At 41.6% G+C, this 23,208-nt stretch overlaps 6 protein-coding genes across 6 annotated transcripts; 3 read left to right on the forward strand and 3 right to left on the reverse strand.

Moving 5' to 3' along the window:
- Positions 1–6,664: 6,664 nt before the first annotated feature.
- Positions 6,665–7,836, forward strand: CGCS363_v008929 (uncharacterized protein; the record flags this gene model as incomplete). The annotated part of the gene is made up of 3 exons (XM_036640778.1): positions 6,665–6,975; positions 7,035–7,626; positions 7,687–7,836. 3 exons carry the CDS (start codon positions 6,665–6,667, stop codon positions 7,834–7,836), a joined length of 1,053 nt encoding a protein of 350 aa, XP_036494887.1.
- A 204-nt stretch (positions 7,837–8,040) lies between these two features.
- On the reverse strand, positions 8,041–9,246 carry CGCS363_v008930 (LysM domain-containing protein; the record flags this gene model as incomplete). Its single annotated transcript, XM_036640779.1, has 3 exons — positions 8,041–8,717; positions 8,779–8,911; positions 8,986–9,246. 3 exons carry the CDS (start codon positions 9,244–9,246, stop codon positions 8,041–8,043), a joined length of 1,071 nt encoding a protein of 356 aa, XP_036494216.1.
- A 1,210-nt stretch (positions 9,247–10,456) lies between these two features.
- On the reverse strand, positions 10,457–11,947 carry CGCS363_v008931 (uncharacterized protein; the record flags this gene model as incomplete). The annotated part of the gene is made up of 1 exon (XM_036640780.1): positions 10,457–11,947. The coding sequence occupies one exon, from the start codon at positions 11,945–11,947 to the stop codon at positions 10,457–10,459; it is 1,491 nt and encodes a 496-aa protein (XP_036494217.1).
- Positions 11,948–13,390: 1,443 nt separating this feature from the next.
- Positions 13,391–14,374, reverse strand: CGCS363_v008932 (uncharacterized protein; the record flags this gene model as incomplete). The annotated part of the gene is made up of 1 exon (XM_036640781.1): positions 13,391–14,374. One exon carries the CDS (start codon positions 14,372–14,374, stop codon positions 13,391–13,393), a length of 984 nt encoding a protein of 327 aa, XP_036494214.1.
- A 1,037-nt stretch (positions 14,375–15,411) lies between these two features.
- Positions 15,412–19,643, forward strand: KTXA-6 (Killer toxin subunits alpha/beta; the record flags this gene model as incomplete). Its single annotated transcript, XM_036640782.1, has 4 exons — positions 15,412–17,677; positions 17,770–18,033; positions 18,090–18,559; positions 18,648–19,643. 4 exons carry the CDS (start codon positions 15,412–15,414, stop codon positions 19,641–19,643), a joined length of 3,996 nt encoding a protein of 1,331 aa, XP_036494215.1.
- Positions 19,644–20,186: 543 nt separating this feature from the next.
- Positions 20,187–21,557, forward strand: Rrnad1 (the record flags this gene model as incomplete). The annotated part of the gene is made up of 1 exon (XM_036640783.1): positions 20,187–21,557. One exon carries the CDS (start codon positions 20,187–20,189, stop codon positions 21,555–21,557), a length of 1,371 nt encoding a protein of 456 aa, XP_036494868.1.
- Positions 21,558–23,208: the final 1,651 nt, after the last annotated feature.

Here is a 23,208-nt window from a genome sequence, read left to right on the forward strand (position 1 = left end):
TTCTTCAAATCCAGAGAAAACAGGCTCCGTACCGCCACATGGGGCCGTAGGTACGGAGCCCATCCCCCGGATCCGGTGGCCGCTTTCGCCGAAACAGGCAGGAAGCGCACGAAGCCGTTAAGGGGCGGTGCATCTTCTCCAAGCCCCCCAACATCGCGCGTCTACTGCGTAGGGGCGAGCGGGTCGAATTACACTCCGTTACGTTAACAGCGTCCGCCCCCCCTTTTTACTGAAATTACGTACGCATAATCCCTATATATATATAAAAATTTACCTAATACTATATAGATATTTATAGTATAGTAATTAACTTATTCTAATAGTTTTAAGTAATTTATTTCTATTAAATCTTATTATCTAAAAGTATTATAATACTTTTTAAACGCTACTATATAGTTTAATAAGTAGATAATAACTTTTTTAAGTATTATTTATTATTTATTACTAATAATATATAGAAATAATAATATATATAATAATTAGTATAAGATATTATTAGAGATCCTTTTTAATATTTTATTTTATTATTAATTAAAATTATTATATTTATTAAAAAAGTTTATTAAACTATTATTATTAAAGAAATTATTAAAGAAGCTACTAAAGAAGTTATTATTATTAAAACTAAACTTAAAATTAATAATTTAATAGTAGTTAAATTTATATTATAAAAAAAATATATATTTATAGCTTTTTTATTATTATAAAAAGTTTTAAAAATATTTTTTTATTAAAAAGTAATAATAATATAAAAGAAATAAAAAAGAAATCTATTATATATAATTTAGTTTTAAAATATTCTACTTTTATTAATATTACTATTTTAATTAAATTTAACTTTAATTAACCTAACTTTTTATTAAACTATTTAATTTATAAATAATATATTTATAGCTTTTTATTATAATACTAATAATATATTTATATTATTCTATAATATATTTAAAGAAGAAGATAATATAAATAATAAAGAATTAATTTTATTATAAATCTAAGTTATTTATAGTTTAGTATTTAAAAATAATAATTTATTTATTTTTAATCTAATTATTAAAAGTATTATATATAATAGATTTAGTATTATTTTTATATTAAATATAAATAATAGAGATTAAGAAGTAGATAGTAATATCTAATTTAAAGTAAAAATAACTTATTTATATATTATAAAAAAAACTAATATTATTATTATTATTACTTAAAAGAAGTTTATTAATATATTTAAACTAATATTAATTTTTACTTAGGTCTATCTATTTACTAGAGAAGTTATTTAGCTAAATATTTTATAAGTTAATATTATCCTTTTTTTTAAATAAGTTAAAGAGAGGAGTAAAATCTATTTTACTATTAAGTAGTAATATAGTATTATATTAATCTCTAATAGTATAGTAATTAGTATATAAACACTTTAAAAAAGTAACTAAATAAGTATTTTAGTTAATATATAAAAAATAATTAATTATAAAACTAATAATCTTATAAATATTAAATATTAAAAAGAAAATATATATAAATAACTTCTTTATATATATATTTACTTAGAGTATTAAAGATATAAAAATAGTTTAAATAATAAAAAGTTTAACTAATACTATATATTAAACTAAAAGTATTATAAAATTAAATTTTACTATATAGAGAAATAAATAAAAACTATTATAACTAAATAAGCTAATATTAATAATATAAAACTATCTAAAGAATTACTTAGTAATATTCTTTATAATTAGTTTATAGAAAATTAGAAATATTAAAATAAGAGAAATAAGAATATTATTAAAGTTAATAATAATTAAGAAATAATAGTAATAATAAAAGAGAAAGCTAAAAATACTATACTTTTATTATTAAAGTTAAAATCTAACCTAATTAATACTAATAATAATACTATTATTAATATATATAGTAATATAGAAGTATTAGATTATTATTTTTAATATCTTAACTTATATATATAATTATTATTACTAATATTATTACTATTAGTATATTAGCTATATATAAATATCTTATAATATTTATTATTAATTCTTCTATTATTAAACTTTCTAAATATTTATTAACTAAATATTATACTTCTAATTTATTTATCCTTATTAGTAATATTAAATTCACTTTAAAAAGTTTTAGATTAAGTAGCTAACTTTATTAAGTAGTTTATATCTATCTATAATAAGTAATATAATATTAATAAAAAGTTTAAAAAGAAGTTATAAAAACTATAATTAGTAAATAATAGTTTATAAATAATTTATAAGTTATTAGATATTTAGTTTATTAAATAAAGTTTTACTTAAGATCTTATTAAAAATATTAAGAACTTAATTAAATCTTTTATAAATAATAATACTTATTATAGAAAGTAGTTTAATATTTTCTCTAATATAATATTTTATTTTAAACTTTATTTAAACTATTAAAAGTTAAAAAGAGATATTTATATAAGAATATATATTAAATTACTAAAAGGGATAGTAATAATATTAGTTAAAAACTTTATAATATTAGTTTTAAATAAATTAAAATTATCTTAATATATTAATACTTTAATACTATATTAATTTATTAAGTAAGAGATCTATAGCCTCTAGCTGTTCACTATGATTTTTACCTACTTAAAGCGACAGACCTCCTAACTCCACGCCTCTTAATAATATATATAGCTTTTAGTTATATAATTATAACTCTCCTAACCTTAGCTGCACTTATATATATATATTAATAACTTTACTATCTTTAACTTCACTTCAGTAATAATATAGTTTATAATTACTTAATTACTTAATTACTATAGATTACTAAACTATTAACCTATCCTCTCTCTTATATATCACTTATACTACTATTAAACACTATTCCTATTACTGCTTTACTATCTACTATTTATTACTATTATTACAGTCTTCTTATTTAATTAGGCTAGCTAACACCTTTAGTATGCCTTATGTTATCTATAAACAAAGTAGTATACTAAGCTAATAAGCTTAGTAGCAGCTATGCTATTATTAGTAACACTCTCTCTATATAATAATTAGCGTAAAGCGTACTTACTAATCCCTATTAAGCTTATATTAGGGCTTAAGCTATATCTACTTTAGTATTATAGAGGGTTTGCGCGAAGAAGGGCTACTCCTTAGGATAGCTAGAGATATATATAGCTTCTACACTAAAGCTATTAGGTTTTCTTATTACTATAATTACTTAGTAAATAAGGTCCCCTAGAGGGGTATTACTAAGAGCTCTATTTAATATAACCCTAATAAAGTACTTCTAATTAGGGATAGAGTATATACTAAACCTAAGGGTTTTATTTAGTATATAGATATTATTCTATATAGTAATATCCTTAGCTATATTCTTAAAGAAAGGTATACTTTATATAAAGTTAGTATTCTTATATTCCTTATATAGCGTAGATATTATAAAGATACTTTAGGATTTATTATAAGTTAGTAAAGAAGAGGAAGAGGGAAAAGTATAAAGCTTTACGCGTAGTAGTAGAACTTTTTATACTTCTAGCTATAAGAACCTCTTATAATAACCTCTTTAGTTAAGGAGTTATCTCTATTTAATAGCGTTATTAAGCTATAAGAGCCTTAGTAACCCCTTTAGCCCTAATATAATTAGCTCTATTATATATAGTGCTACTAGCTTCACGCTATATAGCTAGCGCTATTACTGTTCTATTAGTCTATTTAGCTAAGGCGTGCGTTTAACTTTATATAAGGTTTACTTATTAGTAGGAATATATAGGGTTTCTATACTGTTTTCCTTAATTAGTAGAGGGTATAAGTTAAAGTGTCTATATAGTGTTTCCAGAATTATGCCTGCGTATAGGGTGAATTTTGCTGTAGTTTTTTTATAGGGGGGCTGCATTATAACTATAAACTTAATTAAGTAAGAGATCTATAATATATTAATTAAAGTTAGTTAATATAGTAAATATATATAGAGCTATTTATTATTAAATATAGCTAACTTTATAAGTATTTTAAAACTTTTTAGTTTTATTTTATTACTACTATTATTAGTATTATAGATATTATTTATATAGTTATAAATTAAATAAAATAAAATTAAGTAAAATAATAAGGATAATTAGATTAAAATCTTAAGTAATATATTATTAATAGAGATATATTATTTAGAAAAAGATAATAAAGAAAAGTAATATAGTAAAAGTAATATAAAGTTTAACTATATATATAATTTTTTTATATAATATATTTAATTATAAAAAAGTCTATTTATAGCTATAGATTTAATATTACTACTCTATATATATAAAAATTATAAAATTACTATTATTTTAGATTTATAAATAATATACTTTAGTCTATCTTAATACTAATTAAGGGTAGTTAAAATCTCTAACTATAGTTAAAATCTCTAATTATAATAATATATTATTATTATAATTTATTATTATAAGTATTAATAATATATTTTAGCTATTATATAAGTAAAATTAATATATATATATAGCTATTAATAAAAATAATAAATAATAATATATTTTTTATATTCTAATATATTTATAGCTAACCTTTTAGTAATCTTATTAGCTATAATTATAGATTTAATAATTAACTATTATATAATAATATAATTAAAATCTATTATATATAAATATATAATAAAAATTTAGATTACTTATTAATATTTAATATTAATAGTAAATTCTCTTTTTTATAGTTTAATACTATTAAATATATACTCTATCTTATTAAAGTTAATAAATAAATAATAAAAATAGCCTTTAATCTAAAATAGATAATATCTAATTTTTATAGTATAATTATATAGATATTCTATAAACTCCTAAGTATTATTCTTATTATTATTCTACTTTAAATATATTTTCTTAATATATTATTTTAGATTACTAAAATACTTTTTAATAAAGTTAAAGTTTAATAAATATAGAAATAGAAACTTAAAATTAATACTTAATATTTAATATAAACTTTTAATTTTAAGTATATAATAATAAGAGAGGTTATCTATAATAATAATAGAGTTTAATTCTAAAAAACGCTTATATTTTAAGATAAAATATTTTTATAGTTAATAAAAAAACTTATTACTATTAATTATATTATAATATATAATTAAGTATAAAATACTACTTAATATAAAAGCTAATAAGATCTATATATAAAAGTTTTAAAACTAATTAATCTCTATAGTTTAAAATATAATAAATTTTTTTAATATTTATTTAGTCCTCTATATCTTAATATCTTTATTAATATTAGATTTATTAATAAATATTAGCTAATTAAAGTAATATTATTATATATAGTATAAATATTTATATTATAGTTTATTATTTTATTAAGTAGTAATAATTTTAAACTTCTTATTTATTTAGCTAACTAAGTTTAATTATTAACTAATTATAGAATAACTAATTTAGATCTTAAAAACTTTAAATAAGAAATTTTATATCTTTTTAAGAGATAAATTACTATAGTATTATAGTAGTTTAAGAAGTTTTATATAATATTATATTTCTATTTTTTATTAACTTTAGTAGTATTTCTTATATTTTTATATTTTATTAATAATATTATATTATAATTTATATTATTAAATTATTTATTTAGTATAATTAATAATATTTATTAGTTTATAAATCTTTTAGTTTTTAAATAGTAATATTATTATAATTATTAATAGCTATAAATTTAATATTTTAAGTATTATTATATTATTATTATTACTTAATATCTTTTTTAATATATCTAATATAATAAACTATAAATATATACTAACTAATAATAAACTATAAATAATAAAGTATAATCTATATAGTAATAAACTCTTATTTAATATTATAAATAAATTAAGCTATTAAAAGAGTTATTAATCCTATTAATTACTAAAGTATTTACTCTAAAAAACTATATTAAGTTCTTTAGTATATTTATATATTATTTAAAGCTATATAAACTATATACTAAATAGATATATAAAGTTATATAATAAATCTTTTCTTTTATTCTTTAGTAAATATTATCTTAATCTCTTATAATAAAAATAGACTTTTTATTAGTTAAATAATATAAAAATAAAATAACTAGCTAAATTAGTAATACTTTAATAAGTAGATTAACTACTATAGAAGTATAAAATATATACTTTATATCTCTATTATATAGTTATACGTTTAAATACTACTAGGACTATAGTAATTAATAGTAATTAAAGTATTAATAATAACTTTAACGCGTTTTATATATAATATAGAGAAATACGTATTATAGTATAAAATTAGCTTTTTTTTATATTTTTGTATAAGCAGGGAAAAAAAAGGGGGGCGGACGCTGTTAACGCAACAGAGTGTAGCTACTAGTGAGAGCCTCAAACTCCACAGAACCGCCCACATCCTAACGACGGAGGTGTAAGTAAACGTCAGCCTACTAGGGTATCTTCCAATCACAATCGTCACAACGTAAGCTATTCCGGAGCTTTGATTAGCTAGGGAACGTCTGTACGATAATTAATGCAGGGCTTTACAAAAAGAATCATGGAAAGGAGAGCTCGAAGATGTGGTGTATAAGAACAGTGATGGGATGCTTCGTCGAAGGGAGTTGTTCCTGGTCGATCACTCACAGTCACTCACTTCTCTCAGCATTTACTCTTTGAAACATACAAAATGCAGTTCAGCAACATTCTTCTCCACGCCTTGGCTTTGGCCCCTGTCTTTGCTCATCCTGAGCGGATGACGGCCGAGAAGGCCAAGTCTGAGGCCCACGTGGTCGGTCGTAGCACCAACAAGTGCGCAGCTGCCATCGAGGCGCGTAAGGCTGAAATCTTCGCCAAGAGGGCCAGCCGTCTGCGCACTCGCCGGGCTCAGAATGCACACGCCGACGAGCGCGAGCTTCTGCAGCGCGATTCTCTGCACTACACCACCATCCAGAATGACACCTGCGTCTTGGCCCCTGATACCGTCTGGGGACCCTATGGGTAAGCACTTACTACTCAGTCATGACTGGTGCAACGTGTAAATCCTGACATACGCGCAGTGTTGACGGTGAAATGGTTCGTCATGACCTCCGCGAGACACAAGGAGGTCTCGACTTTTACCTCGACATCGGCGTGATCGACATCGAGACCTGCGAGCCCCTGTCCGGAACGGCTCTGACGATCTGGAACTGCAACGCGACCGGCTCCTACTCGTCCTTCACCGGAATCGACCCCGATTCCGCAGAGCTGATGGATAACTGGACGAAGAGGGACGATGGAACAACGGACGATGAGACGTTCCTGCGCGGTATCCAAGTGACCGACCAGAACGGCATCGTCGAATACCTCACCAAGTTCCCCGGATACTACATCACCCGCACCACGCACATCCACGTCACTGCGCAGACGAACATCACCAACGGCACCTCGTACTCGGCCAGCAAGGTCCAGCACATTGGGCAGCTGTTTTTCGAGGAGGACCTCCTGAGCCAGGTGTACGCGCTGGAGCCGTACAGCGCGCACTTGACCACCTTGAACCGCACCACTAACGCGGAGGATTCGCTGTACTCTGACGCTAGCTCTGACGGCTACAGTGCTGTGATTAGCGTTACGCAGCTGACTGATAACATTGAGGATGGTCTTGTTGGCTATGTAAGTGACTCTTGGCATGTTATTGAAGGTAGTCAGCAGAGCTAACATGGTTTAAATCAGATCACGCTTGGTGTAAATTCTTCAGCCGAGGGTTTGGCCATCACCGGTGGCGGCGTCAACCCCCAGGGTTACCTCCCCACCGTCAGCGTGGCTGAGAGCAAGCTTGCTCAAGCTACTGCTATCGACAGGGCCGATGGGTACCAGTCTTAGGGACGAAGTGGAGTGAACTAGAAGGTTGCATTGAGAGTCACGGCCGAGATCTTGGGTAGGAATTGCATTGTGAGGCGTTTATATAGATAGGATTGCATTGGTAGCGAAGGTATACCACTGGAATAACATGTTGCTCATACATATCTTCTACATAAAGACAACATTTGTACAACGTTTCCAAGAAAAGTGGCCAGTCCTACTGACTTACAAGACAGCAACGCACAGGTAAGTCTCAGCCCACATGCCATTGCAGCCCGATCCGACCGCGGGGTTCCAAGAGATCAGGTTGGCGACTGTGACGCCGTACTTTGGTGCGATGACCGCACAGGTCTGTCCCGACTCGACAAAGTGAAAGCTCTTGCATTTGGTGGTCATGCCGGTCTGAATCGGCGTCGGCGTCTGGATGCCATTGCCAGGGTTGGTCGGAGTAGTGCTGCCTCCAACAACGCCAACGCAGGCGTAAGCGTCCGCCCACAGTCCGCCGCAGTTGCTGCCAGCCCCCTTGTTCCAAGCGAGGAAGTTAGCGAGAGTGATGCCTTGGCTTGAGGCGATGGCAGCACAGGAGTCTCCAGACTTGACGAGGTAGAACTTGTTGCAGTTGTCGACCATACTGGGCTGGGGAGGCTGAGGGGTCTCGATGCCGTTGCCGGGGTTCGTGGGTGTGGGCGTCGTGCTGCTTCCAATGATGCCGACGCAGGCATAAGCATCGGCCCAGAGACCGGCGCAGTTAGACCCAGCCTTGGGGTTCCAGGAGAGGAAGTTGGCCAGGCTTATGCCATTGTTAGAGGCAATGGCGGCGCATGATTCTCCGGAATTCACAAAGTAAAACTTGTTGCAGTTCTCGACGAGGCTTGGCTGAGTTGGCTGAGGAGTTTCGACTCCTGTATGTGTGGTTAGCCTGAAGGAACGGGAATGACGAGTTTGGGGAGTGGATCAACGAACCATTGGACGGAGCAGTGGTTGTCGCCGGAGGAGTCTCGGGGTCAGTCGGGCTAGGAACAGTCTCAAAGGCTGCTTCGACGCAGTACGATTTACCGACAGCGAGGTTTGTGCACGCCTCATTGATGGAAGGGTTCTGTTCGGTCAGCTTTGTTCAGCTATGAAGACAATGAAACAATAATGGCGTTGACAGAAAATTTGTCTACGTACCCAGCGCCTGAAGTTGGCAAGCGTGATGCCCTCACTGGCCAGCAAATCATTGCAGTTGGTAGCCTGGGTATTGTCATACCACCAAGTGCAGTCCGTCGTGGTCTGCGAGTCGTACTCCAGTTGAGGAGTCGAAGCCATGAGGCGAACCGTCTCAGAATCGCTGCTGGAAGTGTTGCTGCGACGGAGAGGGATTGTGGCAGCAAAGCTCAAACCGCTCATGCCTAGAAGCACAAGAGTGCTCTTAATGCTAACGAATGACATGATTGATTGATGGGGATGATGCGAATCTAAACGAGTGAATTAGGATTTGTCCTGGTGGTAACGGAAGGTGAAACGAATGACGACTCGGGCCCGAGTGACTGAGAATTTGAGCTTGAAACTGCTTGATGAAGTAAATGGATACATTCTATGAGGGGAGACGCAGCTTTTATGGAAGCTCATCATCATGAATCCATACTTCAACGTTTGCACAGATTATCGCGAGAAGGGTTCCCAGGCCGATGTCCGAGGCGACGTCTGAAAAGATAGCGAGCTTCTAGCGACTGATCAAGCTTTCATCCCAGAAGGCAAGGCCGTCGGAGTCCAGAACGTTGAATGAGACTCTTCTCGGCGAGTTCCGATGACTGGAAGTAGGGAGGATAACCGGTGTCTTGGCGTCGACCAGGTCCACTTTGAAACTTTGGAAGCTCGTTGCCTGATCGCGGCATGTTCTATTGGAAAGTAAGCTTGGATCATGAACTGTGCCCCCAGCTGAATTTTGTTGTCTCCATAGACCGATATCCTCATCAGGAAAGTTGAAGAGATCTTGTGTTATCGTAGTGGGGAGACTCCGAAGCGAAGATTACAAGCAGCAATGGAACCACTGCGCCATGCCGGAATCTGTTGCCTTACAGTGTTTAAAGACGAGTAATCTTGGCATATCTGGGAATCGAATCCTGTCTCAAAGTATTCGGTCACATGCATAGAAAAGCTTTGTCAAAGTACTGGGCGGGAAACAAAAGACAACTAAGAACCGCTGGGGTTCGCTTTCGCCCCATCCAAGCCAAGCGTATCGGGAAACTTCCGCGACCCAGCCGCCCCGTGCCGCAATCGTACTTCCGAGTACCCGCTGTCAGCTCAGTCTAAGTACTTGACGGTACATGTCCCTGTCAAGAATTTGGCTCGGCAAGTCCACAAGGCATGCTGCCATGAATCCTTCGCGCCGAGTCACTTTCAACAGGAAATTAACTTCTAGCCATGTCGCCACCTGAGGCTCGTGACTACTTTCTTTCAGAATGACCCATGTGAACGACGAGTAGCGGATTTCAAGCATAAGCAAGGCCGAGGATTGAGAGAATCAGACGATCACTGGATTCCTGGCCTCGACTTCACATAGCAGATGGAAGTATGGTAAATCACATGTAATCTTTCAGCGAATACGTTTCTGCATTTTCGTTTAGGACTCTTGATCATTCAGTTGTGTTGTACTATCTTATTCAGGAAGTCCCATGCTATCCCAAACACCAACTTCTGCCATGCGACAATCAGGACCGAAGCCACCGTACGGCCCTTCTCTGCTTGTGATGAAGTTGTGGACCTCCTGTCGTTCGTAGTAATTGAAAATTTCCGTTGGTTCCAAGTCCAGACCTAGACACTTGCCATCGGGATCTTGCTCACTCGAAGCGTCAATGTTGATGTGTTGTTCAGTCGCCCGCTTCGTAAGGTCCTGGATGTAGAAAGGGTTATGAGAGTCGCGAGCGGCAGCGTAGAGGCGCCAGTTGGGCTCTGGCTGCAGTCGTCGATAAACGTCATGATAGTCGCAGTAGATCGCGGCCACAGCGACTTGCTCGGTCATCTCTGGTACTTTCTCTGCCAATAAATCCAGCATATCCCGAGTTGGACGGAGTGGCCACCAGATAAGGTACGGCTTAGGCGCGCCAGCCGGCCAGCCATTCTCGACAAACTCCTTTGGATCATTGATCATGATCCGTCGGGCTGAGATGGCTTCTTGAATCATGGAAAGAGGTCTATGGCCTGTCTCGGTGTTCCTGATGGCCTGGACTCTCGTCGTGTTCTGGTTGATTTCTCCAGCCCACCAGCGGGCGAACATCGTATGATGGTAGATTCCGCGGACAATGCAGAGAGTCTCCTCACGGTCGATACCACGCGTTGCCCGTGACAGCCTGACATAACGATCGATATTTCCTTCAAAAGCCGCCATGCAAATGAGAAGCTTCTTCTTGACAGTTGGCAGATCAAGAGGTAAAGGCTGGTGAAGTAGTTCTACTTCGAACTCTTCCAACTCAGAGTACATCTCGGGAGGAGTGTATTCGTCATTGATGTGCATGTCCTCTTCGATACCAGGATAAGTTTTGGAAAATTGCCGAGGGGTGTTTGGGCGATGGTAAAGCTGTAGACGAGTTTCCGTATCACCGTTCAAGAAGGCGGGAGACAATGGATCATCCAATCGGATGGTCAACGTGTCATCGTTCATGACCGAGTAGCGACAGGAGCGACTCATGATAGAGTCGTAAATGAGACGGCCGCCATCCGTGTCGCTCTCTCTAGCCTCCTCAGCAATGGAAACGTCCGGCAGCAAGTCCAGTTCCTGATAGAGAGTGTCGTAGCCACCGGCTGCACAGGCACGACCAACCTGGTAGCGCATCTGCGGATAACGCTGCACCAACTGGCGGTACGTGTCTTCGGAGGCTACCTTGGGAAACCAGATGCAGTACGGCTCCTGTTGAGGACCCATAGTGCTCGGAATGACATCGCTCATGATCAGTCGGGCATTCCGAGCCCGTGCAATCTGCGGATCTTGAAGACAGAGATTGCTGACATCCTGACTGGTGGCAAAATCGAGGTGGAGGCGCATGCCACGGATGAGCGAAGACCGGGCGATGATGTTTCTGAGGTCTCGAGGGACTTTTTCGCCGCGGATTGCGGCACAGCAGTCAGCCGTCAGCTCCGAGTCTGGTGCCATGTCGAGTTCTGGAGTCAAAGAAGACGAAAACAATCAGTTGAGCAGATGAACAAAAAGGCGGCCGACCGCTCAAGAGGGTAAAATGTTGTCTCCTTGAAGCCGAGGATACAAAAGATCCAAAACGAATTGCCACTATGGACATGGGCCGGGCCCTTATTCCTCGGTTGACGAGATCATCAGGCTGCGCAACTGGGAACCTTGAACAGATTGGTCACTTTGGACCGCGCTCCGCTGTGGTGCGTCAACTATTCTCGATTTCATGAGGTCTCCATCGATCAGGCTTTGCCCGGGAGGCACGGGAGGTCACTCGAAGTATTCGAAGGTTGAACAAGGACGCTTAAATTTATGCCTAAATCTAGAATAGGAGGAAACGCGCGCTAGAGCCAGATTGGGCTTAGTAAGTATCCATCTTTCAACGACTTCCTTCTGAATCCCTGTTTGCCGGTGGACCTGACGCAGGTGGAGGAACCAAGGGTTAGATCTTGAGAAGACTGAGAACACACGTTTTTTAGTCCCTCTTTCTGTGTTCCCTGCATGAAAAGGTTCCCCGGGCTAGGCGGGCTGAGTCCTGCGTCTTGGCAAATTCCCGCCCAAACCCGACTTCTAACTGACTTTGGTGTAAGCGAGATCTGATAACACCAATCTGGCATAGTAACAAGACGGTTAAGCAGGCTGGCCCGTTAATCACCACAGCTCCTTTGTACCTGCATCAAAAAAAAGCTCAAGTCTTGTCCGAGAATTAGGTAAGTTGTTGCCTAGGTAGCTTCCTGCATGTCCAGTAAATGCCTCGGAATGGAGAATGTGCAAGTGCCTTCCAGGAATGTTCACGTCTGATTTTCCATCCACATTTGGGATTATCGTGAGAAGGCCCTCGCATTAGCTCAATTCATGTTGAAAGTAGACATGGGGTTGAAATCCAGCAGGATGAAAAGCAATTTCGTCGCTAAATTCGATGGTATACTCCCCTCGAGCCTGCTTTTGACCGAGGCTAATTCACAGAGCTGCAGAAAGTGGCTGAAAGGAGGAGCAAATGCCCGAATACATGACACCAGTGTTTTATCTTGACATTGGAAGCTAGATCTATGTGTTAGCTGAAAGGGAAGTGAGTACACCATACTTGCATGATAATCATTATTGGAAGAAACATTAGTTGGAATTGGGCGAAAACAATAAGAATACAACCAGCAAAATGACGATCAGATTTGCAAAGATGAATGAATATCAAGAGTGATGATAGAAGCGGAGTCAAAAGTTGACTTCCGTCCAAACATGATATGCTTTTTGACCAAGCCATTATATGTTGAAGACAAAAGGATACTAGCTAATATTGTTCAAAAGAAAGTTGTTCAAAAGAAAGTTGAATGATGAAAGAGCCACACGAATTGTAACCTGCGGACAGGTGTCACAGGAGACACACAATCATTATTGAATGGCAGGAAACCTTCAAACACACTTGCTCAACTCTGCGACGGTCATCTTCGACTTCACCAGCCCAGAGTTCCAAGTCTTTGCTGATCTAAAGTGGCTCTTGTTTAGTTCAGACCAGTCCTGAGGTTGCGTTTTGTCGGGGTTTCCCAAGTCATTGGCCCAGTTTGCAAGGTCATCCGCGTTTTTGAAGCCTTTAGCCTGCAGTTCTTCGCGTGTCTTGGTGTCGGCCCAGGCGTTGGCCATTGTTTGTGCGATGTTGATATTTTGGTAAGGTTTGCCATTTTGCACCTTTGATGGCGCGTTGCTCTCCACGACGATTTTGTCTTTGGGTACGCCGAGGCCTTTGCGCTTCTCATCGGCCACGCCATCCTGCAACTGCTTGTACATATGGTTGAGCTTGTCTTCGGCGCGGAGAGTGGTAATACTCTCAAGAAGCTCCTTGCCTAAGTTATTGTTCTTCTCTATGACGGCTTTGAATTTGGGATCGTCCTTGCTGCGGAAGTCTTGAAATTGCTTCTCGACGCGCTCCGAAAAGTACGAGTAGGCCGAGTTGAAGGGGTCGTCTTTGTTGTACAAAGAGGGGTTTCCTCCTCTCTTGGGCTTGTAGTCGGCTGAGAACCGTTTGTTGTCCAGCGTCGTGTCGAATTCAGTCACTTTCAGCTGCTTATCCAGGCCCATTTCCATGAGCTGATCAGCGCACTGGTAAGTGGTCGGTGTCTTTCCGTCGACGTCTGACCACGGTGCTTTCAGCTGCTCATATTTGGCTTTGTCCTCGGGCAGCATTTTAGCCCATTCAAGCCCTTCGACGCGAGCTTGGAACTGGCCATACGTGAGCTTATTATTGGGTCCGGTACCCTTGTTTGCATAACGAGGAAAAGGTGAGGGCTTCCCCTTGCCCGTGTGCTGTGGAAGCATGTACTTTTGCTTGTCGGCGCCCTCGATCTCGCTGTGGCGTAGGTCAGCTGCGAGCTCTTCATCAAGTTTAACGATAGAGCGCATTACCAGAAGGTATCATAGCGAGTCCATAGGTGAATACGTTCGTTTGCATGGGACAAGTAGTTGATCTGTCCCGCAACTGGCACTGGCAGCTCAGCGAAAAGCCATAGAAGGCCTAAGAAAAGGATTGTACGCAAAAAAAATTGCATTTTGGTAAAGAAAGACTTCAAAGAGTGACAAGAGGCATGAAATGAGCGAAAGCCGAGGAGGGAAAATCAGCAAGTTGCCTTCAGATTTGCGCAACGAGTCGAGGGTCACTAGAAACTGCGAGACTATCGTATTAAGACGCGGATAACTAGATGCTGAGCTCGATGCCTGCTTGTGCTAGTCAGAGAAGACCGTATCTCCTTCGTTTCGTGAGATTTCGAAGGATCATAATCACAAGCGAGGCACACCATTTCCGGCCTTCCTGATGCTGCAGGAACCACCTGCAGAAACGACCCATCGTCGGTGATTACGATCAGGTCACTTAGACAAGTCTGGCCTTTGGTTCACAAAGTCAAATGCAACCTCACATCAGCGGCCGATCTTTCAGCCCTGCGGCACAGTCGAACAGTACACGGCAGCCAAGGCCGGACGGCCTTGCAGGGGGGTAAAATCACTATGTCCCCTGCTTGACGCTCCATGTTCACGCTAAGCAATGCCTTCGTGGATCCATTTTCAATCGTCAACAGAAGGGCCGAACCAAAGTCCATTCGGAAAGCAGGCCGCTTTCAGTTAATCATCTCCACCAAAGGCGAACTTTGAAGCCTTGGCGTCAGAATCACCAAGTCCAACACAATCTAGACACCAGGAACACGAAAACAGGCTGCAGTGCAACAGCAACAAGGCTTCATCGGAGCCGAGCGAAAATATGCGCTGCGAGTTGCAGGCGTCGACAGACAGCGTGAATTCGAGTTTAGTTAAACACAGTCGACCCTTCCGCTTGGACTTTTCGCCTGCTACCTTCGTTATACACATCATCTCAATCTCAACTACAGCTTTGCTGGCAATCGTTTGATTTTGGCCTTTTGGTCATATCCACACTCATTTTTATCATCATGAAACCTTTCATTTTCCTTACATTTGCTGCGTTAGGTCTCGCCCTTCCCAGCGATATAACTCGCAATGCCACTGATGATGTGGCCGAGCCTACATCGTCAGCCATACCCAGCAAGCCCGTGTTGATCCCTGACGATTCAGTCGTCCACAACTCAACCGAGCGGAAGCTCAACCTCGGCGCTAAAGCCATATCTCCCGCATCAGATGTGCAGACCAACACTCCTTGGTCCTCACCTCTGATCGACGATTGCCCCAAGCTGTGCAGTGTTGTTGGGCCAGATCCATCTAACTGGACCCGTGTGCAACACGAGGGTGATCTTGTACGATGCAAGGCCCCTCTTCTCTTCGACTTCAACTTCCATGTTACTGGCAGCGTCAAGACGTTCCGAACTTGTGCATTCGAGGCTCCTCAATCCACTAGTACTGTCCGTCGCTATGTGCCAGTCGAGGCTCGCCAGAACAATGAATCCATATCAACGTTCTCGCTAGACAACGGCCCAAAGGTCTGCGGAGCATCTGAGTCTACTCTTCAACTGCTTGTGTCGACCAGCCCGAAAGGTGTTATATCGTCTGGGGCTGACGCTGCTGCCGCCGCCGCGAAGATGCTGGGGTCTTATCTTGCAGAAACTGCTTCATGTGGCCGTTCAATCCTTTTTGCGAGGGTTGATACAGCTATTGTTGCTCTGTATGTCAGTGCCGATGTCGTGACTACTAGTGTCGCCACGTTAGTGCTTGATACCTTCGCGACGAGCGTTCAACAAGGCAGCGAGCTGGTCCAATCATGCGACACAAACAGCCTCAACCCCTATACCATTGGGCTGTTTGCTGTCAATGGAATTGATCAACTTGGAAGAGCACAGAGGGCTATGCAGACTTGGTCCAGTGGTGAGTGTGTTAGAGACCACACCAACAGTTCAAAGTCTTTCGAAGGCGTTGGCGTGCTCGGCGCTAGCGATTTGGTCGTCCTCCCCTCCAACTACACGTCGAATTCTACCACAAAGCGCGGGGTCTCCAACTTGACGCCCAGAGCGGTCTGTAACGCTATTGAGGTCGAAAAGGATGATGGTTGTGCTTCACTGGCATCTCGATGTGGTATCAGGGGAGCAGACTTTCTCAAGTACAACACCAAGACCAATCTTTGTGCGAATTTGATTCCTGGCCAACTTGTTTGCTGTTCACCGGGAACTCTGCCAGACAATACACCGCAGCCACAACCCAACGGCATATGTGCAACCCATAGTATCAGCTTGGGAGACCTCTGCTGGTCTATTGCCGACACCTACGGAATCAGCGAGACGGACCTTGAAAAGTACAACACCAACAGTTGGGGCTGGGCTGGGTGCAACAGTCTAAAACAGGACCAGATCATCTGCATTAGCAAGGGCAACACGCCGATGCCGGTACAACTTCCCGACGTGGCTTGTGGCCCCCAGAAGCTAGGCACGCAGATGCCCTCTGGCACTTATGATGGCTGGGATCTGGCCAAGTTGAATCAATGCCCGTTGAAATCTTGTTGTTCAGGATGGGGGTACTGCGGAACTACGGCCGAGTTCTGCACGGAGTCGCCTGCAGATACTGGAGCGCCTGGGGCCTTCAAGAAGGACACCAACGGGTGCATTTCCAACTGCGGGATGGAGATCACCAACAACAAGAGTCCTCCCACTGAGTTCAGACGCATCGGATATTTTCAGGCGTACAACGAAGCTCGAGGATGCCTGACTATGGACGCAAGTCAGATCATGGACATTTACGAGACCTACCCGTTGACACACATCCATTTTGCTTTTGCCGGTCTCACGCCTGATCTCGACGTCAAAATCGCCGACAACGTCAAAGACCAGTTCGACAAGTTTGTCTCCATGGATGCGCCTTTCAAGAAGATAATTTCTTTCGGCGGTTGGGCCGAATCTACTGATCCCGCCACTTATCAGTTGTATCGCGACGCTGTTAGTCCGACGAATCGCGAGCGGGTCGCTAGCAATGTGCTTCGCTTTTTGGATGCGAATCCAGGACTTGACGGTGTCGATTTTGATTGGGAATATCCGGGTGCTGACGACCAGGGTATTCCCGGTAGCGATCCCGTTGATGCTATCTACTACAGTCGCTTCCTGAGCCTCATGCGAGACAAGCTTGGAAAGAATGGTCGCTCGCTCTCGATTGCCATCCCAGCTTCTTACTGGTATCTCAAGCCTTTCCCTGTGGAGGACATGGCAAAGGTGCTCGACTACTTCATTTATATGACGTACGATCTTAATGGACAATGGGGTAAGTCCAAACATTTCACCGCCTACCATCCTCCATTTCTTCTCCATTCCTGTTTTGGGACAACGTTACTGACGATTATCTCTGCTCTGTAGATTACGGAAACAAATATGCCAACCCGGGCTGCGAGAATGGAAACTGCCTGAGATCCCACGTCAATATCACCGAGACCACGAACTCCCTTGTCATGCTTACCAAGGCTGGCGTCTCCGCTGATAAAATCATTGTTGGAGTCACCAGCTATGGTCGAAGCTTCCGCATGGCCGACAAGAGTTGCACAGGACGCAACTGCTTGTTCACAGGCTCGCGAACCGTTTCTGAAGCCGAGCCCGGTATCTGCACGGATACCGGCGGCTACAGTGAGTGGAACCCCTCCATTCTTCATTGCTGTCATCAACTGACCAATTCTCAATAGTATCCAATGCCGAGCTTGACCAGATTTTCACCTTTGCAGAGGAGGGTGAGCCTGGGTACGAGGCCAAAAGGTGGCACGACGGACCCACGAACTCAGATATCATGACCTACGGCACTATGGGGAACGGCATGACGGACTGGGTCGCATACATGAGCGACACGACCAAGTCAACGCGTTCGGATTGGATCAAAGGTCTGAACTTTGGCGGCACCACCGATTGGGCCATTGATTTGCTCAACTTCCTTGGTGCACCAGAGGGTCAAGAAGGTGGATTCACTGTCGACGGTGGGGAAAACTTGGAATGCAATTCTGAGACTTGGCCCACGAATCTGGACGATCTCGAGAAGAACATCGACAACGTACCGCCCCACTGCCGTTCTATGGCGTTGCTGAACGTTTTGATCAGAGACCTTGAGAAGGTGATCGCCGAGTACAGAGATGTTGCAAGCTCGAGTGACTATGACGACAGAGTATGTTCCCCTTTTCACCTGCTTGTCTTGATGGTTTTGTTTTACTTCATAGCTGGTCGTAAATGATAGCTGACTCAAGGTCTCGCAGTTCTGGTGGTATGCCGATTGGGTGAAAGACTCAATAGACGACCGTCTTGAAGAGTTCTTGAAGATCGGCACTGGAGAAGGGTTGAAGTACATGGACTGCGAGTGGAGTTCAAAGTGCAACAGCGGCGAGGGCCCTTGCACCGAAGCCCATCTGTCTTACCCTCCTGGACCTTCGCCGGGACCTCGCACCGTCACTTTCACAATGCGCGACGAAACTGGCTTCTACGATGCTTTGGCGAGTAAGGCGGGCATACAAAGGGAGTGGATCACTTGGCGAGACATGGATGCCATTAATGACCCCTGTGTGTGCCCGCCGACACAACCGGGTATCTGCCCGGTTGACTGCACCATGAACTACTACATGAGAAAGAACTGGCCGAAGAGAGTCAGCGACAAGGACAAGATCGAGATTGAGAACCCCAAGAGCATCATCGAGGAAGCAATTCCGTCCACCGATGTTCTTGTTGGGACAATAGTCGGTACTTACATCGAGATGCGGATGGGTGTTCTCGACGCTGATGAAGCCGACGTCCTCACTGCCTTTAGCATGCCTCTCCTCATGATGCAAGACGCTTCCAATAGCATCAAGGAGATCAAGGAGATTGGCAAGGAACAGAAAGAGACGAAGACGCGCGAGCTTGTCCTCGGCATTCTCAGTATCGTGTTCGCTGTCATCCCTTTTGCTGGGCAAGCCGCAACGGCTCTGGGCGGTGCCGCTCGCCTGGCTTCCATGGCATTGATTATTGGAGAAGCAGGAAACGCCGCGATATCCATTGTCGATATTGTCAAAGATCCCAACTCGGCTCCTTTCGCCATCCTTGGCATGTTGGTTGGTGCTGCGGGCATGCGAGGTGGCAAGCCACCCCGGGAGGCATTCGCAGAGGCGGGCAAGGCTCGTCGTGCTCTGACCCCGAAGATGATGGAATCATTCTCGCCCGAATTTCGACGCAAGGATGGATTGGTGCAAAATGTTGTTAAGACTTGCAAGGTGCGGTAAATGCAAGTCGAGGTGTATGCAAACATAAATGCCCTGCATCTCAGACTCCTGGTGACAATAGTCTGGCACATATATAGGTCCTCCAAAGTGTTCTTTTTTTTTTTGTAATACCTTGTTCGCATTAGTAGAATTTATTGACTCTTCTTCTGTTTGTATAGTTGTTTCTTTTTGTAGGGATCTCAAAATCCAACTTCTTTGATCAGAATGCTCAGACCAGTTTCGTGTCTTAGTGTTGTCAGGTAAATTTGTTGAGGCAGCCCAGTTACAAAACACGCAGGTTGCAACAACGAACCGCAAAATCTTGATATTTTGAAAAACTTTCCAGGCTTTTATGTATCCATTAACGTCAGCATGTAACATATACAATAATCAAGTTTCTGGAAGTGAGATGCCACGGGAGGGCGACAACTAAGGGAAACATCACCTTTCTGCCGTCAGGCACCGCCTACCACAACAAATCTGTTTATGGGTTTTCTAACAGCGAGCTGCCAACTTCATCTGCTCCCAATCATCTTACATCAAGACAACCCCAGCTGGCTCGCCATGATTGACCTGCCGGGAGATTATCTCAGCGTCGACGAGTACGCCGAGGATCTATTGGAGTTCATCAACACCCCCTTGGTTCAGCAAATTACTGGCGGTATCCATGTCAATGATGCGCTGATTTATAACGCGTGGGAGGCACTGCCTCCGGATTGGACGTCGTGGTGGTCATCACTGCCAGATCATCGTCTGGCGCAGCAAGATTTGATCGATAGCATCGATGAATCAACAGATACCACGACCACGAAAGTTAACGACAGAAAGCTGAAGCCAATTCCAGGGCTACCAGACTCACTGAAAACTTGGTTGGAAATTATTCGGTCACTCTCGCTTCCCCGTACCCAACGTGCCGGTCCCAGGATCTCCCTGCCCGAAATTTTGACAGCTCGGATGAAGACAAAAAAGATCGATGAAGTTTCTATTGCGACTGCCTACATCCAGGGGGTTTGCCAAGCCAACAACATCACTCGCATCATCGACATGGGATCCGGGCAAGGTTACCTATCCGTATCGCTTGCCTACCTCTACCCTAATTTGCACGTATTGGCGATAGATGGCAGCGAATCTCAGATTGCTGCTTCGACATCGTGCGCTGCCAGCCTTGGAATCGAGGACAGGATACAACACTTGCTGCGTTACATCGATGGCACTGGACCGCTGGCAGATGAGATCGCCGCCTGGGCTGGAGGAGAGAAATGCATGCTCGTCGGCTTACACGCCTGCGGGAACTTGTCTGAGCACATGCTCAGATACTTCACAACAATACCCTTCATCGAGTGTTTAGGTGCAGTTGGCTGCTGCTACAACCACATTGTGCCCCTTTCTGACAGCTGCCCCAATGGCTTTCCGATCAGCGCAAAAATGAGGGACAGAAAGCTCACCTTGAGCGCCACAGCCCTTATGACCGGATGTCAAGCACCAAACAACTGGGAGAAGGCGGATCCGAGCAAGGAAGAGTCGGTATACTCAAAACGACGCTTTTATCGAGCGCTTCTAGAGAAAGTGTTCTTCGACAAGAGCATTGAACTCGACAAGCAAGATCGGCCGGTTTGGGGAGTGCGAAAAGGCGACATGGCCAGCTTTACAAAGTTTGCGAGCCGAGCAATGCATTGTCTGGGCATTGACAAAAGCGATATAAGCGATGCTGAATTGCTCAAATATGAGGCTCGTTATGGAAATTGCGAAGGCAAAGTAGCGATTTTGTGGACATTGAGCGTGCTTTGCTGCAAGGTCGTTGAGAGTGTAATTGCCCTTGATCGGTACTGGTTTCTCGTTGAGAATGGAGCGCAGAACGTGGAAGTTTTACCCATCTTCGATTACAAGATTTCACCAAGAAATCTGATGCTTGTAGCTGACAAGGGGTGTGAATAGTCTGGCGCATTGAGTTAGTAGCCTCAGATACCCGGTTGGCTTGGTCAAGATTTTCTTCGCCACGTGAACCACCTATAGGCTATGAAGACTTTAGGTTCAAGTCCAAAGAGGAACATTGAACCCTGAGAATTTAGCAAACGATCTCCGCATCAAATAGACCTGCTCAAATCTGCAGTCTACTGAACACTCTCTCCTTCAACAACGCCCAACCACCATCGTCTTCCACACGCTCAACGCCTCAAACACATCACCAATCAGTATATATCCTTAACCTCCCTGTCCAATCATATCTTAGTAATGACAGGCAAAGCTTCAAGAAAGTCACCTAATAAGCCTGGCAAGCCTAGCCACCAGTCAAATCCACCTACACTGAAACAACTCACGACTTCGATTGTTCGCGATGACCCTGTTCTAGGCTACAAGTTGCGCGTCCTTTTGTTCGACTTGCGAAACCTTGCGAAGGATGTCAACTCAGCGAAACGCCTCAATAGCACCACAGACGAGCACTACATCAGCGAACCGTATTTCGAACCTGAGCAAGCCAAACTTGTTAAGTCTACTATCGTAGACGTCGAATTCAACAACCACCTCGACCCCAATGCAGAGCACGAGGAACCATTCACAGACGAGCCACAGCCCAACGACAGAGAAATGGGCGAATCTGCAGTCTCTCGTGTACGAGGTCAAACGGTAGACACAGCTCTTCGGATGATCATGGACAACTTCCTCGAAAAGCGGAAGAGCAGTGGAGATGCGCGCCCTTGTGGCCCCCATGATTTGGCGCCCGTGTATCTTGGTCTTTTCGGCATAACAGTAGCCGACTTACAAGACCACAAATTCATAAGCCGCCTAGCGCGATCAGGGGTATGATTACATGGACGTAGCATGTTTGAGACATCCTCTTCCAGAGACAGTAGAATACTCCTAGCTATTCGGGCAAACGAGTCAGAAACAACACGAATAGAAGGGACGACAAGGACGACAAGAAAGACAAGGGAGAGAGGCACGAATGCTAATAATTAAACAAGAGCAACAAGAAGGTCAGTATACATGCAAAAAAAAAAGGCCTTGGAGGCCCGGTTGCGGCTGGAGCTCACAACCAATAGCATCATATCGTTTTGAGACAAGATGAAAGCATCCGCATTACAGCATCAATCATCATTCTTCAAAACTGCCTTGGCCGTTTCTGTGGTTTCTCCATAGTCCCTAACGAGCTCCTCCGTCGCAGGATGCCTACGCACCTTCCATTGAAGTCTACACCAGATTAGGCCACAGAGACTTATTCAAGATACCCCCGCCGATAGCCTGCTTTCCTGGAGAACTTTATTCAGCCCAAATGGGAAAATATCGCTCAGGCATGGATGACTCGAGCATTCCGGACCCCGCAAAAGGCGACTTCACCAAATTCAACGCGGCCATCATCGTCCTCGTAGGTCTTCTCGAGAAGGCTGGCCCCGGAGGGCTGGACAAGGCCGTAGAATCGGCCAAAAGGAAGATCCCCGACTACATGAGAAGATTCAAAATCACAAACGGCTTCAGATTCCTCGTCTTCGCTAATGACTTGTTGAAGTGGCAGCCAGAGGAGGACGTCCAGAGCAAGGACATTTACGACATCCTCTGCATTTTCTACTTCATTCTCGACCAGGAGCCG

The sequence above is a fragment of the Colletotrichum siamense genome (assembly GCF_013390195.1).
Source record: "Colletotrichum siamense strain Cg363 chromosome Unknown KSG_Cg363_contig05, whole genome shotgun sequence".
Lineage (NCBI taxonomy): Eukaryota > Fungi > Ascomycota > Sordariomycetes > Glomerellales > Glomerellaceae > Colletotrichum > Colletotrichum siamense.